Here is a 15635-nt window from a genome sequence, read left to right as displayed (position 1 = left end):
GCCTCTCTAGTGACTTGAGGACCACTGGCCCTTACCATGTCATTTTTTCACTTTCAGGCAGGGCACAGGGGAAATTGAAGCACTGGGCCAGTTTGGGTCCCCATGACACCCCCAGAAGGAGGAGGGGACCCCAGCAGTCTCATGGACCGGCAGGGAGAGGAGAGTCTGTTACCGTGCTGGCCTGGGACAGCTCCACCCGGATGTTGATCAGCTGGTTTTGGAGGGATTCCTTCTTGTGCAGCAGCTTCTCAGGGTAGGCTGGCTGGCTCCCGAACATCTCCAGCTCCTGGTGGGTCCCCATCAGGGCACTCTCAAGACTCTCCTAATGGTAGGGAAAGATGGTAATTAAACCCTCATCACCTCCCTCCCCTCATACGCGCAAAGCACTCGGCGTTGGCAAGCCCGGAGGTTGGCATCTGAAAGGGCCGTTCTTGCAGCAGAATGGTCTGTGGGTAACCATGCTCCCGTCCTGATCAATGCCAGCGGGTAAGCAGATCTGGCTGACCTGGGGATGGGGCTGCAGGCAGCCAGCAATGCCCAGCCCTGCAAGCAGGGAGGTTGGTCATCGCAGGGTTAAGGCACTGGCCTGGGACTCAGGAGATCTGGGTTCATTTTCCAGCCCTGCCCCAGTCTCCCTGTGAGCTCAGGCAAGTCACTTGGCCCCTCTGCGCCTCCATTCCCTATCTGCAACGTGGGCAGAAAACTTGCCCTCTTGCCAGGCGGTGTCAGGAGGGGACCGTAATTACCATATGAGGCACTCTGTCACTACCGTGATGGGGGCCAGGTGAGAATTGAAAGCTGCTAGCACTGTGTAACTGCCCGGGCAGAAATACCGACCCTGGCGGGAGGCCTGTGCATGCTTCATCCACCCACCATGGGGGATGGCGTAGGGATCCCTGCAAACAGCTACAACCCTGCTACTGGTGAAGTGTTCACCAACAGAAGACACGGCTAGCCCCAGCACGTGGGTGCCCCCAGGGTGGTAGGAACCAGCCTGCTCCAGTCCCCTCCCTCAGCCACTTACCTTCTCTGCTCGGAGCTGCTGCACCAGCCTGTCCTGCTCCCTCACCACCTTGTTTTGCTCACACAGTTTTCCCAGTAGCTTCTGTCCTCGGGCAAGGAAAGAAAAGGGGAAGGTGGGGAGAATGAAGAGCAAGGGCCACTGGGGTCCAAGGTGTAAAGGTGCATGGGGACATCAGATCAGGCACGAAGCTGGCCTGGCCAGTAACAACCACTTCCAGGCTCTGGGTTGCAATGCTGCCTGGTATGTGTGAAGCTTCTCCATTCCTGTCTTGAGATTACTTTGGGCAAACAAGGGAGAGGCCTGGGTATTTTAATAGCATTTGATCAGCTGGAAACTAAGGCAGTTCAGGGCAGGCTGGAAGGCTGGGGCTCCCCCACTCCACGCATCTCCCCACGCCCCAGGGTGCTGTATGACCTCTGCACCTCTGGTTATTGATCGGCCAACGTACCACCCGTCTGCAGCCTGACTGCGGGGAGTCCACTGCAACGGGGAGTGCTGAGCCGCACAGAGATGGGGATTGCACTTCTTCCCAGCCCCATTCCCCTGGAGCCTTCAGCGTGGAAGCCCTTCCTTGGCTTTTACCATGGGCCTCAGAGCCCTGATGCCAAGCCAGCTGTGGATAATTGACAGGAGAGAGGAGATAGGGTCTGTTCTGCCATTGCGCCATGGCGCACAGTTAAGGATGGAGAAGGCTCATTATGGTAGATCAGCGAGTCTGTATCTTCACCTGGGCAGGGCACAGATCCAAACCCTGATCCCACTCAGGTCAGTGGCTCCCAGTGATTTGATTGGGAAGAGGATTTGGCCCCCAATCCGCCTGACAGCAGTTTAGCACCTGATACATCTTCTATGACGCTAGCTTATAGCCCAGAGACTCTACAGTATCTCATTTCTAGTCTTCATTCAGTGGGCCTCTTCCCCTTTTCCCCAGCTCAGAAGCAGATGCGTCAGTCACACTTGGCAGCACAGAAAATGAGAAGTCAGTAGGATCCACTGGGTTTCCTAGGAACTGAGTTTCATTTCCAAGGTGACTTATCAGGCCACAGATATAGGGCAAGACCCCTCTAGCAACTAGAGGGGCCACTGTCTATTTACCACGTCATTGTGTCACAGGTGGGCAGGGGACAGGGGAAATCCCTTTGGGATCTGCACAGTGGGGACCTGCAGCAACCTGCCATCTTCCAGGGGACATTTACTACGCAAATACCCACGCAGGTAACACACAAGCCCAGCAGACAGGAAGACACACAATTACACAGCACGAGCGATACACGCACAGCAGGAGGGAAGGATGCAGTGGAAAGGACTCTGAGAACTAGAGAAGACGAGCGAGCAACACGAGTGAGCGACAGAACCGATACTGATCGTGCCCGCGTCCTTCTAGCTCTGCTCTGAGAGAGGATGTTCGTCCAATGATAAATAACCTCGCAGAAAGAGGCAGGGGAAGGCATAGCTGCTGCAGGGCGGAGGATGGGTGGGTGACAGCAGGGGGGCAGGGCGGACAAGCAAGCAGAGAGCGTGGCTCTTACATCAGTGTCTTGCTCGCTTATCTTGTAGGCGTGCAGAGTCTCTCTGTAGGCCTCTGGGAAGGGAGACACCTGAAACAACAGGAACCAGTCACTGCTGCTCCCTCCTGCGGGGAGCACATCACGACAAGCCTCTTGGGAGAGCCGAGGTGGCTGCTGGAGCCCTGGGTGAGAAAGGTTTCCAGCCCAACCGTCCCCTTTTCCCTACCGATCGAGTCCTCTTCCCCCACAACACTTCGCATGGGGTGCAATGATGAGGGGTGAAGGGCATGCACGTGCAGCGCATTGGCCTTCAGTGATTAGAACGATGACCCAGTTCCTCAGAGTCAGGCCAGTGATGGGCTCTGATGGTGACTTAGAAATGCCTCCCGAGTATACAGTTAGTCCTGGAGAAGCCAAGAAAGCACGCACCTCCATGTACAAACCAAGAGAACTGCCAAGCAAACGCTCCTTTCCCAGCCACTACAGCAAAGGATTTCCAATATTTAACCACATCTGGGGCCTGGATTTGTAAACAGGTTAGACGCGGCCTTGTGGACAATGGTAATTAGCCACCTGCACGTGCAGTTACCCTGTTTCCATTCACAGCCAGAGGAGCTTGGTGTGCAAATCGGTGTGGTGCCTTTCTGGGTGCCATCGTGCATGAAACTGCTTTCATAATGTGCCTCAGTTTCTCAGAACGAAGCTGTTCTAGATGAGCGGGGGCTCCTCAAAATGCGAGAGCTCTAAAGAAAGGCCGGGCCTTGCCTGCCCCTGTAACATAGGAGGGTGCTGGGGTGCACGTGTGCTTAAGAGGAGCTAAAGGCTCAGCATGTAGCTTACAAGAGGCAAGAAGAAATAGCTGAATAAGGTCCCAGAGTGCCCCTTTCATGGCAGGCTGAGACAAGCCGATCGTCACCGGAGTGGTGGGCTAAGGGGTAGCGACCAACAGCAGACCAAAAGAAACAGCTGCTGCAGTCACTAGGGGACACTGCACCGACACTCCCCACTGAGGGCTTACTTTCAGTGAGATGCTGGTGTTAGGCTCTTTATTTGGGGTGCTTCTATTTTAGCTCCCCAACTTTTTACTCCAACCATTTTACAGATGGGAAAACTAAGGCAGAGAGCTAAAAGCACAACATTTTCAAAAACGGCCACTCATTTTGGGTGCCTCACGCTTTGGGTGTCCATCTAGAGACGTTATGGGCCTGATTTGCACAAGGTGCTGAGCACCCACCATTTCCACTGACTTCAACTGATTGGTGGGTGCCAGCACCTCTGAAACGCTGGCCTACGGTGTCTCAAGTGGGACACAAAAGTCAGTGGGCATGTCTGAAAACGTTTACTCTAAAGAACTTTTCCTTCCCTTGGAAAACTAGAGTAATGGTGATTCCCCAGGGCGACGCACGGAGACCTCAAATCAGTGTCTAAGAGGTGAAAGGTCTACAATAAGAGTGTGGGATTATTACTGTGATATGGCAAGGGACCACCACGACAACCCACAGCTGCAAATAGGTCCTGACCCTATGCTGAGCTCAGCATGCTGCAGGATTTGGCCCAAGGGACCCTGCTGTCTCAGAGCAGGACAGGAGAGCCAGTGAGAGACTTCTTTTGCGTTCCAGGCTTGTATTCAATCCTCCATGACCGCACCATCCGTCCCAGCCGGGGGCATGTTCCATTTACACACCGGGTACAAACTTCTTCACTTTTCCATCCATAGCTATCCCTTCCTCAGTGCGATACAGCACAACATGCCCAACAACCCACCTAGCGAGACAACCAGGAGGTTACACTGAACAGAACAGCCCCGGGGTCCAGTGCAAGAAGGCAGAGCCAGCTCTACGTACATTGACCAACGCCCTGCCTAAGGTCCTGCCTGACCACTGCTATGTCCATCAACAGCCCGCTGTGTTCTGTACAAACGTCTGGAAAATATACATCGGAAACATTCAGCAAAAGTGAGTTCGGTTAACACAGATGGCAGATCTATGAATGAGACTTTGAAAACATGAATGGGTGACGCTAAGCTTTCCTTGATGTGACTTTTATGAATGGGCCCTGGTTGGCGTGTGTTTGCAGTTTGGAATTACAGGAGGAAAGAATAATAATACTTAGTTCTTATATGTACTTTCTGTATACAAAGCACTGTGCAGAAGTAACATGCTTGCTGTGTGTGTCACATCCCTCCTCTGGTGGCTCAGAAAAGATAAAAACCTATTTCTGCTCCCAGCTAATGGGGTTGCTCCTGCAGCTCAAAGGACAGAGGACTGTGCTTTGGAGATGAAGACCCTGGGTTATTATTATTTGTATTATTGTTGTGCACCGGAGCCCCAATCGTGGCCCAGGACCCCACTGCGCTAGGCGCTGTACAAAGAGAACAAAAAGACAATGTCTGCCCCAAAGTCTAAACCTGCTGATACCCAGTTGTGGTGGGGTCTTTAACTAATTAATTCTCATAGACATGTAAAGTATTTATCACCTTCATTTCACAGATGGGAGCTGCAAGGCAGAGAGAGGGTAAGTGTCTCTCCCGAGGCTGCCCAGGGAGTTGATGGGAGAGCGGGATTAGAACTCAGGACTTCCTATGTCCCTTCAGACGGTAGGTTTTGGAATGGCTTATGGATGTCCCAGCAAAGCTTGTGATGGAGCCATCGCAGGCGGGTGAGGCATTGCAATGAGCTGAGATGTGGGGTGGCGCGTTCCCGAATGAACTGCGTGTGTGGGAGGAAGCTGGACGATGGGTCTGCCATGCAAAAGCAGCTGGAATGGCACTATCGATGGCAGAGCTGCTGTGGTGTCTTACTTGCATGTACAGCTGGGCCCTAGGGGAGGAGTTCTCCACCATTCTGTTCACCATACTGATCAAAGTTTCGCTCTCACTCATCTGCGACAGACAAGGAAGGAAATTTCAGATGTCAGCAGAGACATGGATTCTCCCTCGGTTCCAGCATTAACAGGGTGATCTTCGGCATCGGTTAGGGAGGCTTTGGACAGGGCTCTTCAGGCCTCATGCTGCAAGATGCTGAGTGCCACCAATTCTGCTGGAAGCCGACAGGGGCCAGGATCAAACAGGACCTCACAGGAGGTGCTCAGCCCCGTGCAGGGTTGGCACATCTGGGCCATCGCTGCCCAGTTTCTATGAAGTCAGCTCGGCTCCCTGCCTGGCCACCTGTCAAAGCTCTGGAGACACGGTGAAAACCTTCGCGGGTCAGAAGTGAGCTGGTCTGGAAGGCCACCCTACTGTCCACAGAGGGGCAAGCCTGGCACCAGCCACAGTCCTGGGGGATAGACCAAAGGGCATGTGTCCCGCAGGGTCACTAAAATTCCCTTGCTCCCACAAAGTGATGAGAAGCAGCGGTTCTGCTCTACAAAGACAGGAGGCTGCAGGCGTACTTCCTTCCCCATGCTGTGAACCTCATGCCCCCCATGGCTGCACAAGACTTCATGGTCTGCAGCTATTCCTTGCACCATGAGAAGACGGACTCCCCAAGGTCCTCAACAGAGGGGGAGCCCAGGGACTTTCTCTCCAAGAACCTTGAGCTAAGGAAGGAACCAGAGTTCTCCCTTCACTGCTGAGCTGAATGCACCCAGAGAACAGTTACATCGGAACTCAGGAGCAGGGTCTGACCTCACATCAGCCCATGGCTCTAGTTCCAAAGATCAGGATCGGTTGCTTTCTTTCCATTAACATCTACGCTACTGCGATGGTATTATTGCAGTGCTGGAGAGGCTGCACAGGGTTACAAGGCACGTGAACGACAGGGAATCTTGCAGGGTCTCTTGGTATGGAAAGCCTGTGTTGTATCACACGTATGTCACTAACTTCTCCCACCCCATCGCTCACTGTGGTCTGCCTGGGGGCACGTTGGGTGGCGCTGCAGAAGGAAGTGTCCTGCCCTCGGAGCTGGAGTTCGCTCTATGTTGCAGTGTTTTCTATACCCCAGGCCTTGCATGAATGGAGAGTTGAGATGTGCGAGGCAGAAACGAGTCTTTGCACCCTGCTACATGGAAACTAACTCAGTCACTGAGACACACCGACTGAATCCAAGAGAGTCAGATCCCAACGCTGGATCTATTTAGGAATAGCTGAAAGGAATTTTAGGCCTAAAATTCAGCCTGTGAAGAATCATAGAATATCAGGGCTGGAAGGGACCTCAGGAGGTCACCTAGTCCAACCCGCTGCTCAAGCAGGACTAATCCCCAATTTTTGCCCCAGATCCCTAAATGGCCCCCTCAAGGATTGAACTCACAACCCTGGGTTTAGCAAGCCAATGCTCAAACCACTGAGCTATCCCTCCCCCCAAGAGTGTTATTATCTGGGGAGCAAGAGTCTCAGGATTCTACATATTCCTTTTAAAAAAATAAAAAAAATAACCAGTCTTAATTGTGAAATAAAAAGATAAACAAAGACACCATTTATGTCAGACCTACATATTAAAAATTGGGTTCTAATGTGCCCTCTGCTGGTCTGAGCATATTAATGAATAAACACTGCCCCCAGAATGATGCTGGTGACACCTAGATAGGGGGTATCTTGATGGTCCCACTGAACAGAATAAAAGGAAGCAAAAGCACATGCACCAGATTCTTTAAGATGACATTCTTACAGTTGTTCATAACAACCCCTTGGAAACTTAACACTGAAATCTCTTATCTTGCTGGGTTTCCCCCCCCCCACCCCTTCCTAGGGCAAGGATAACCTGGTTCGTTATTGCAGGGCTGTGCAAACTGCTTTGTTCAAGTGACTGGCAGCTTGGTAGACTCCAGTTTGCAAGTGTAGTGTTTCACCCACCAGTCTGTGACTGACTGTCGGGCTACCCACCACATAGGCGTGTATTGTGGGAAGATTGCACAAGCTAGTTTATTATTGTAGGGTTGGTCATTAGTACTTGGCTACTGGGATTTATTTCCTTTTTAAAATTATAAATAGCACTAATGTTTTTGTTTGTTTTAGTGGATGGGATCCACATGTAATCAGCATTGCAAACAACCAAACACCACAATTAGGAGATCTAATTCTGCACCATGAAATCTTGCCATTGTCCCTTTCCTTTCACGCTCCACCAGTAACCACACAGGGGTAGGGGTCAGTTTAGCACACAACGGGCCAGATCCTCAACTGATGTCACTGGGCATAGCTGTACAGAAGCCAATGGTGCTGCGTCAGCGAACACTAGCTGAGGATCACGTCTAAGATGTTCCGTTCCGGCTTCCCGGACAAACAGGGAATGAGAAAATAAAGAAGCAAACAGTGCTTTAAAGGGACTCTTGATTAGTCTCTCCAAAGGGCAGCAGGGAAGGAGGAGGAGTCAGAAGGCCTTTGAGGGAGCATTTTCAAAGAACTCAGAGAGGAAACCCTGCTGCTGATGGCTGTGAAATAATCTGAAGAGCTCTTTATTTTACTGCCTTCTCCTCGCTCATCTCTGGCTCTGCTCCAAGCCAGCCAGACACACCTCGGGGAGTACTCTACCAATGGGCATATATGACTCTGGCTCTGGAGCAGCTTCCCTATTGAAATACAGACTTCTGCAGGCAAACATCAGGCTGCAGCACTTGCCTGGGGAATTTCTTTTTCTTTCCCTTTTTAATCTCACACCTCGTCTGTAATTTTCATCTCGACACTCCTGCAGATGTTCCCCAAAAGGCTTTCCTACTCCTAGGACGATGTGGAGTTTACAACCTGCCTCAAACACACCCTCGCATGCAGTGGAGGGTTGGCTCGGGGGATGCTTGTCCAGGGCAGTTCTTGTATCAGAACCGCATGATGCTTCCCCAAGACCTGCATCAAGCCTCTCACCTATGAGAGGGAACTGGTTTTTATGCTATTGAATTTCTTAACAATTATCTCCAATTTCTGCCCCTCTTCAACAACACACAAACAAAAGCTCCCCCCCCTCCACCCCCCACGCTTGCACCCAGCTGTATGGCAATGCTGTTTGGGTCTTTGTAAACGTTTAGTGGTCCACTCCTAGCCTGGACGTAACAGGAGCCCCATGTTCATCTCACAATCTCTAGCTGCTTGGACTAAGGACTCCAAGCACCATGTCCCCGGGCTCTTTCCCCCTCAGAGCAGGTGTCTCAGTGTTGAGGTTGAGGACGGGCTAAGCCACTTTTCCCCCAGCAGGCTGACCTGCTAGATCAAAGCGAAGGGACACCACACACCTTATTGCTGGCCAGACCGTCCCTGTGCTGTGGGCAGGGTGGGCTCGTTGTCCCGGGCTGTTTGTCCAGAACTCTTCACGAGCACCCAAATCAGGCAGTGCTCTTCCTACACTGGACAGGACACAGGGCCCTGGCTGTCCCCTCCTCACGGTATCGTGTGTGAAAACAGTCTGCCGCCAAATCCCAGAAAACTACCTGCCTCCCACCCCCAGCACTCCACGATCTGCCACCTCCGTACACTCAATCAGACTCAGCGTAAGCAGATGCACGGCTCCCGGAGAATTCACTGCACCACATTCAGTGGTGACCCAGAGCAGGCGGAGAACCTGAGCACCAGTTTCTGCTCCCCTTCCTTCCACTGAGTCATGCTGTACCCATCGACAGGCTCCCAGAAGAGTAAGGAACTCGGATGAGTGAGGTGGGATGGAATCTGGTCCCACATTAGCATAATCTGTGCTGGTCTGCTGCCAGATTCTGCTCTCATTTACACTGGTGCAAATCAGGAATGAGCCCACTGGAATCAGTGCAGTTATATTGGTGACACATGGGTGTGCGAGGAGAATCCAGGCCCCAGACTGGTGAAATTTACGTTTACATACGCACCCATTTTCTGATCCAATCACATCTGGACAGGCCACGTTCTCCTCCCACTCGCCCCAGCCAATCTCCAGTGACCCAACCCAAGTTACTCCTGATTCGCACCAGCGTGAAGGGGCGTTCAATAGACACATATTCATTGCACCGCTGACTCTGGTGTGGTACCTTGCAGTCATTTGACACACAGAAGGCATTTGTCCAGCCAAGCGATGGGTGACCCTGGAGAAGGGAAGAATGGAGGAAGCAAACCAAAGATGGCTTATGCTGCCGGGTTGCCAAGAAAGGCTGCAGAATGGATGTTCAGGGAAGGGGCAGGGAATGACACTGTACTGAAGGCAGAGGGGACATGGCGCAGTGACGGAGGCAGGAGGGGACATGAGCAGCGTGACATTCGCGGCCAGCTCTGCCTACCTGCTGGTCCAAATATTCTAGGTTTCTTTGCAACTGAAGATCTAAAAGTTCATCCTATCAGGAGCCAACAGACATGCAGCAAAAACGGAAACACAAACAAACACACAAAGAAGAAGCAAAGCGGTTAGGTGAAGGCTGCAGAAAGGCAAAGAGCTCTCGGGCTGGGAGGCCAAGTACTGCCTCCTGCGGGGAAGCAGCCCCGAACACAGGACCGGCGGTGTGTGCTTTAGCACGAGCAGCCTTTCAAGAGCTCTGGCTGTGCTCCTGGCAGGGGCTCCTGCTGGGAGCACCCTCACAGCCAGTGCTCCTGCCCCATTCCCTAGAGCGCCTCCCGCTGGGTCGGGCTGGGACTGCAGTGAATGAGAGCTCCCCTACAGCCAATGCTCCTTCCCCATTTCCCAGATCACCTCCGGCAGGGAGAGGCTGGGTTCAAAGCAGCTAGGAGCTCCCCGACAGCCAGCATTGTGTCGCCTTCTGCTAGGAGAGGCTGGGTCTGCAGCAGCTGGGAGCTTCCACACGGCTAGGGCTCCTGCATTATTGCCATTGTGCCTCTCGCTCCACGTGAGGGGAGCTGGCAGAGCCAGCAGCTTTGCCACGCCCCACTGCTCGTTGCTTTCCCTGCCCCTTTGCCCTGCAGCATGGGAAGTTGGGAATGGGGCTTTTTGACACGGCTCCTGGATCGGCTCAATGGCAGCAGGATTCCAGCCACACCTTTCCAGCTCAGCCACATGCATTTACCGATCAGACTGAAACCCCGTGTGCATAGCTAGGCAACAAGACAGGAGCAGTGAGGGGGAGAAGCTGCGTGCAGCAGGGGTGTGCGGCTCAAGTCCGTTCCGTGAGGCGTCTAAATCCGGTCTGGGGTCTACCCACTGCTCCCCCGGGGGAAAGGTCAGGTCAGAAAGATCAAGGCCCTGGCACAGAGCGGTTAAGTCCCAAGCTGGAGGTTCCAGCCCAGTCAAGTGGATTCTGGCTGCTGCCCCCTGACCTATTATAAGACCCAAATCGAAAAGAAAAGCTAAGGCTGGTTGGGAAAAGAAAAGCAGCTATTGAAGCCAAAACTGGGGAATGGAAGAGAAAGAGGAAATGGAGGGCTCGACTCATCCTTCGCATCCACACCCCCCTTCCCCACTCCCCCGGCTGAAAGCCCTACAGCAAGGTGATAGGATACTGGGATTTCCAAGCATTTGTGCACCTTCGTTACCCCTTGAGGGGCGTCAGAGTGATGAGTCCTAGGGTAGGCAAGTACCCCCAGGGTAACACATGCCCACCTTCCAATACCCTCCGCTCCACAGTGAGTATGCCACTCTGCAGTGGACAAGGTGGGGAAAGGTGGGAGCGCATTTCCATATGGTGTTCACTGGACCCGGCCCCGAACGGCACCCCCGCTGCCAGATGGTGCATCCCCTTCAGATCTTTGCAAAGGACTCCGAGCAGATCGGTTTCCTCCTCAGTCTTCCGAGAATGGATGCACCCCACTACCTAGCCTCCCGCCCCGCGGATGAGAAGTCAGTCTAGTCTGAGTCCCAGCTACGTTCCCTGCACATCCAGGCAGCAGGACTCACAGGGTGTCCGGTGCAATGAATAGAGAGGAAAGGGAAATACACCCCAGCTGCCACACATGCCCCTTGGCTGGACACGCTCGCGATCTCAGGAAGCTCTAAACTTCCGGCCCCACGCCAGCAAAGCAGGCATCTCAGTATCACTTCCTTTATCCCTGACTCCAGCAGCTCCCGTGAGCTCCGCTGGCTAGAAACCAGCTCGGGAGAGACAAGGTCAGCAACAAAACGCCCGGACACCGACAGCACGTACCATTTTGTCGTGGACTGTAGGGGACGCCGGGTAGTTGTAGGGATACATTCCTGCAGGGACAGGCCTCCTGTCACCCAGATAATCATACTAAGAAGAGAAGAGACCCCCCCACAAGACATGTGAGATCTTTATACCACTCCATAAACTGACTGTGGTCGCTCACACTGTGCAGTTGGATCTCAGCTTGCTCAGTTTAAATTATGCCCATTTTAGGGATGGGGAAGCTGAGGTAGTGAGCTTGCATGCCCAAGATCACACAGTGAGCCACTCGCAGAGATGGGAGCAGAACCCAACTCACTTGGCTCCAAGTTGTTTGCCTTATGGACAGCTCCCACTCCTTAGGAGGAGATTTTCTAGTGGGGAAGGGGGCAGGAAAGGAAAAAGGGTTCTGGCTACAAGTGGGTCTGAGTTCAGATACAGATCCCAGGTCTACAGTACAGGGGTGTTTGGATCCAGGTTTTGGGTCGGGCCCATCTCTAGCTCTGGCTGTACAACAGCTCAGCCAGTGTTCCCTTGCGCTGTCACAGCCCCGAGACCCCTGCGCTTACGGTCAGGGAAACCCAGAGGGGGCTCCTCAAGCCACTAATGGCTCAGATAACAGAATTACCCTGTGCCCCTGAGAGCATTGCCATCTCTCCCTGCTGTATCCCCTGCCCTGGCGCTCTAACACAGGCTTGCCCTCTTTGCTCATCTTACGAGGAGAAGCAGGAAGGAAACAAACACAAATAACCTTGCAGGGTATCTTCACGGGGTAGGCAGAGGAGGTAGGCCAGGAGGAAGCTCTGAAGGCCAGCGCCCTGGTCTAAGGACATCTGGCACAAGCAGAGCAGTCATGGAGAGAAACTAACTCCCTCACCCTGAGCCAGGGACAGTGCAAGCAGGGGTGCAAGTTGAGCTTGCAATCTTGACCTGCAGACCGTTGTTATTCCAGACCTGGGCTCCCCCCATCCAGCTCTGCCAGTGCCCCTCGATCCTGACCTGCAGTCCCCCTTGCTGTTCCTCTAAAGGGCAGGCATTTACCTTTGGGGAACTGACCGATCGCCTCATCATGTAGGCCGTGGGGTCAGCATAGATCTCCTCGCTCCTGGATGGCATCCTCTCAAAGCGGGTGCTGGGCGACCTGACCGGGGAGTACATCCTAGCCCTGTTGTAGGTGCCCTGGCTGGGCGAACGGGGCACGGACCTGGAGCGGGGCTGAAGGGACATCCTCCGCAGGGAGTCTGAAGCAGCATCCATCTCGTCGTAATAAACGGGCTGCCGGCCAGGGCCGGGGATCCAGATGGGGACGTCCTGCCTGCCGTAACCTGGGTGCTCCTTCCACTCACGCAGCTGGTAGGGGCCTCCATTGCGGAAGGAGTGGCGCTTGTCCTCCGCAGCCCACTGTGGGCTCACCCGCTCGTAGGCGGGCATGGAGCAGATGCTGTCGGGGCGCACGCCGGGCGGGTAGTACTGGTAATCCTCAGGGTACTGGGGCGAGTAAGGAGCATAGTAGTCAGGGACCCTTCGAGACATCGGGAAAAACCTGGTGGGGCTACAACCCCGCAAGGAAGGAAGGAAGAGAGAGAATCGTAAAACCTGGATCCAGCGCCTCAACGCCATCTGGCTCTGCAGGCTTTTCCCCATGGGAAAGCCACGGCCTCGGACTGCGCTGACGGGCCAGTGCTCACCTGCCACCTGCCAGCAGGGCAGATCCTGCGAGGGATGCCCAAGGTGCTGAGCAGTGCGGCATCCCCTGCCAGCGATGGGGCAGACCCCTGGACCCCATCCGGAGGGCAATCTGCTAGAACTCTGACACGGGGCTGCTCCCCACTGCACCAGCCTTTGGATCTCAGAGCAGGGGCCCACAAAGCCACCTTAGGAAACTAACTGGAGTCAGTGTAGGTCCTGGGAGACCTTAGGCCACGACTTTCCCCTCTGCCCAGCCACCTCCCCTGGGCATGGCTGGCACACAGCTGCTCCCCTATGCCGGTGGGCAGGCTGCAGCAGCGAGTTAGGCTTTGTGATCGCTTCTACGTCTGGCCCCCTTTGCTTACGCTCCAAACTCACTGCCCTCTAGTCCCGGTGCTGGGGGGCAGGCCTATTGGTTTGCAAGGCCCAGCAGCACACAGTTGGGTGCTGGCACTGGGGTGCCGCTTGGGATGGAGGTTTCCTGGCCCTCCCCCCATCCCTGTGGGTGGAGAACAGGACGGGGAACGCTCCCCGCTCATCAGCTGGGAAGGATGGGAATGCTGCTCAGCCAGGGAGAGGAGAATATCTGCAGCCCTTTCCCTTATGTTAACCCCAGCACGGCACACCATGCAGCCCTCTCACCTCCTCAGCTCCTCTGGCGGGGCAGCCCCCCGGCGCAGGTTCACCCACTGCTGCAGCTGCGTCATGGAGCTCTTCCTCTGGGCGATCTTCTCCGGGTTGGTGCGCGGCACAAAGCCCTGCCGGTGCACCAGGCTCTCCCCATCCTGCGGCGGGTAGGCGGTGCTGCTGGGGCGGCTGGGGGAAGAGTACTGCCAGCCGTTGGGCTGCGTGGACCTCTCCACCCCCGCCGGAAACCGTGGGGCTTCAGGGTAAGGGCTGCTGGGCTCAGATGGCATCTCCTGGCCCACAATGCCATTGGCTTTCACCAGGGGTTCCTTCTTGCTGTCGATCCTTTCTGGCTTCCTTTCAATCTTCTCTGAACCACGCCCATCACCCTCCCCTCTGGTCTTGGCTTCCAGGTCTGCTTTGGGGTGCTCCCGGTGAGCGGTGGTCCGGTGGTGGTGGTGCTTGCTGGGGGGGATGTTCTCCGAGTCCGTCTTCTCACGCCTGCCAGGCACAGAAACGCAGAGCGTCACCTCCTGCTGGACAGCAACCCTGGGCCCAAATCATCCCAGAACAGCGGGGCCGATCCAGTCCCTGCACCCCTAGTGGATGGTTACTGACCCTCTTGGCTCTGACACGTTCCCCAAATTGCTGCACACCCTACATGCTCCAAAGGACTTCAGTTTTCTAGCCACTGTCCCTCCAAGTGCTGAAAGGACCACATAGTTAATGGCCACTTCCCCTCATCTCCAAAGGGACCCCAAGTTACCTAGCAACTGTGCCCCCAAGTTAATAGCCACTGTATCCTCCAATGTGCCCCCAACTTGAGCCAGGACACCCTCCCCCCAATTCTCCAAAGAGACCCAGAGTCTTTGGCCACTGTTGCACAGCGTATGGGGCCTGTCGTGCTGACCTTTGGGGGGGCGGGATCTGCACCCGGGCAGCCTCGCCCATGGCTTGGATCCAGGACTCCTGCTCTTCGGTGTTCTCGGCGCTGAAGAAGTAGGTCCGGATGCCGGCGTGCTCGGCCTGGGGAGAGAGGGACTGCGTGTGACGCCCCAGTGCCTCCTCCACCCAGCACACGGTCACCTGCAGGGAGGGAGAGAAGCGCAGACACAGAGGAAGAAGAGAGAAGTCAGTCGTCCAGCTGAGGGCGCCTGGAATCGTAGGCAAAGCCATGACAGCTCTGCCCCAGGGCCAAGTCCACCACACGCCCCGCCACAGGGTCAGAGAGATGGACACAGACCCATCAAATCATCAGGTCCGTCCCCCGGCCAGTCGGGTGAAAATGACCCAATGCCCTGGGACATCGGGAGAGGTCAGATTTGGGTAACATGCCATCGCCAGGGGTCTCCCGACAGCCCATTCGAGCAAGACACACAAAGCAAATGCAAGGCTCTTTCTCTTGGATTCACTGACTCAGGGAGACCCATATCTAGTGATGGGCAGGATCTAGACAGGTTCAGATGAGCACCATCTTATCATAAGCTCTCCCCATACCCTGAGATGTGAAAAACCGCAGCAGAATGGGCCCCCTCTGGGAATTCCTGGCATGGAACCCTTATTAAAAATAAAATATTACAGCACTCTGCAGTACTGATCCCAAGCAGGACAGCTTGTTCCAGGGATGCTGCAAGGCTTGGGGCAGTCACTGCACAATACCGGAGCACTGATTTAACAAGAGTTCACAATTCTGACCCTGACCAGGAATAGTGAGAAGAGCATTTTTAGGACTTCTGGTTTCTGGCTTGGACCAGGGGCAGAACTGGACAGAGAAACCCACCTCCATATGCTCCTGATCCCTTCCGAAGGGTGGAGTCCAGCTCTGCACA

General features: G+C 54.5%; 1 protein-coding gene across 7 annotated transcripts in view; it reads right to left on the bottom strand.

Annotated features, from left to right (window-relative positions):
* PLEKHA6 (pleckstrin homology domain containing A6) overlaps positions 1-15635 on the bottom strand; it is a 144425-nt gene that overhangs the window by 23740 nt on the left and 105050 nt on the right. For 6 of the 7 annotated variants that reach the window (XM_043533789.1, XM_043533792.1, XM_043533791.1 and 3 more), the window contains 9 exons: positions 14717-14892; positions 13822-14307; positions 12532-13042; positions 11512-11598; positions 9700-9753; positions 5333-5413; positions 2554-2622; positions 1025-1105; positions 173-322 (listed from right to left, as the gene is read on the bottom strand). In XM_043533789.1, coding sequence (XP_043389724.1) covers positions 173-322; positions 1025-1105; positions 2554-2622; positions 5333-5413; positions 9700-9753; positions 11512-11598; positions 12532-13042; positions 13822-14307; positions 14717-14892 — 1695 coding nt within the window. The remainder of the gene's footprint in view (positions 1-172; positions 323-1024; positions 1106-2553; positions 2623-5332; positions 5414-9699; positions 9754-11511; positions 11599-12531; positions 13043-13821; positions 14308-14716; positions 14893-15635) is intronic. The other variant, XM_043533793.1, reaches the window with a different exon arrangement.

Source organism: Chelonia mydas, chromosome 21 (assembly GCF_015237465.2).
Source record: "Chelonia mydas isolate rCheMyd1 chromosome 21, rCheMyd1.pri.v2, whole genome shotgun sequence".
In the NCBI taxonomy this organism is placed as follows: domain Eukaryota; kingdom Metazoa; phylum Chordata; order Testudines; family Cheloniidae; genus Chelonia; species Chelonia mydas.
The sequence above is the reverse complement of the archived record's forward strand: the minus strand, read 5'-3'. Positions and strand labels throughout refer to the sequence as shown.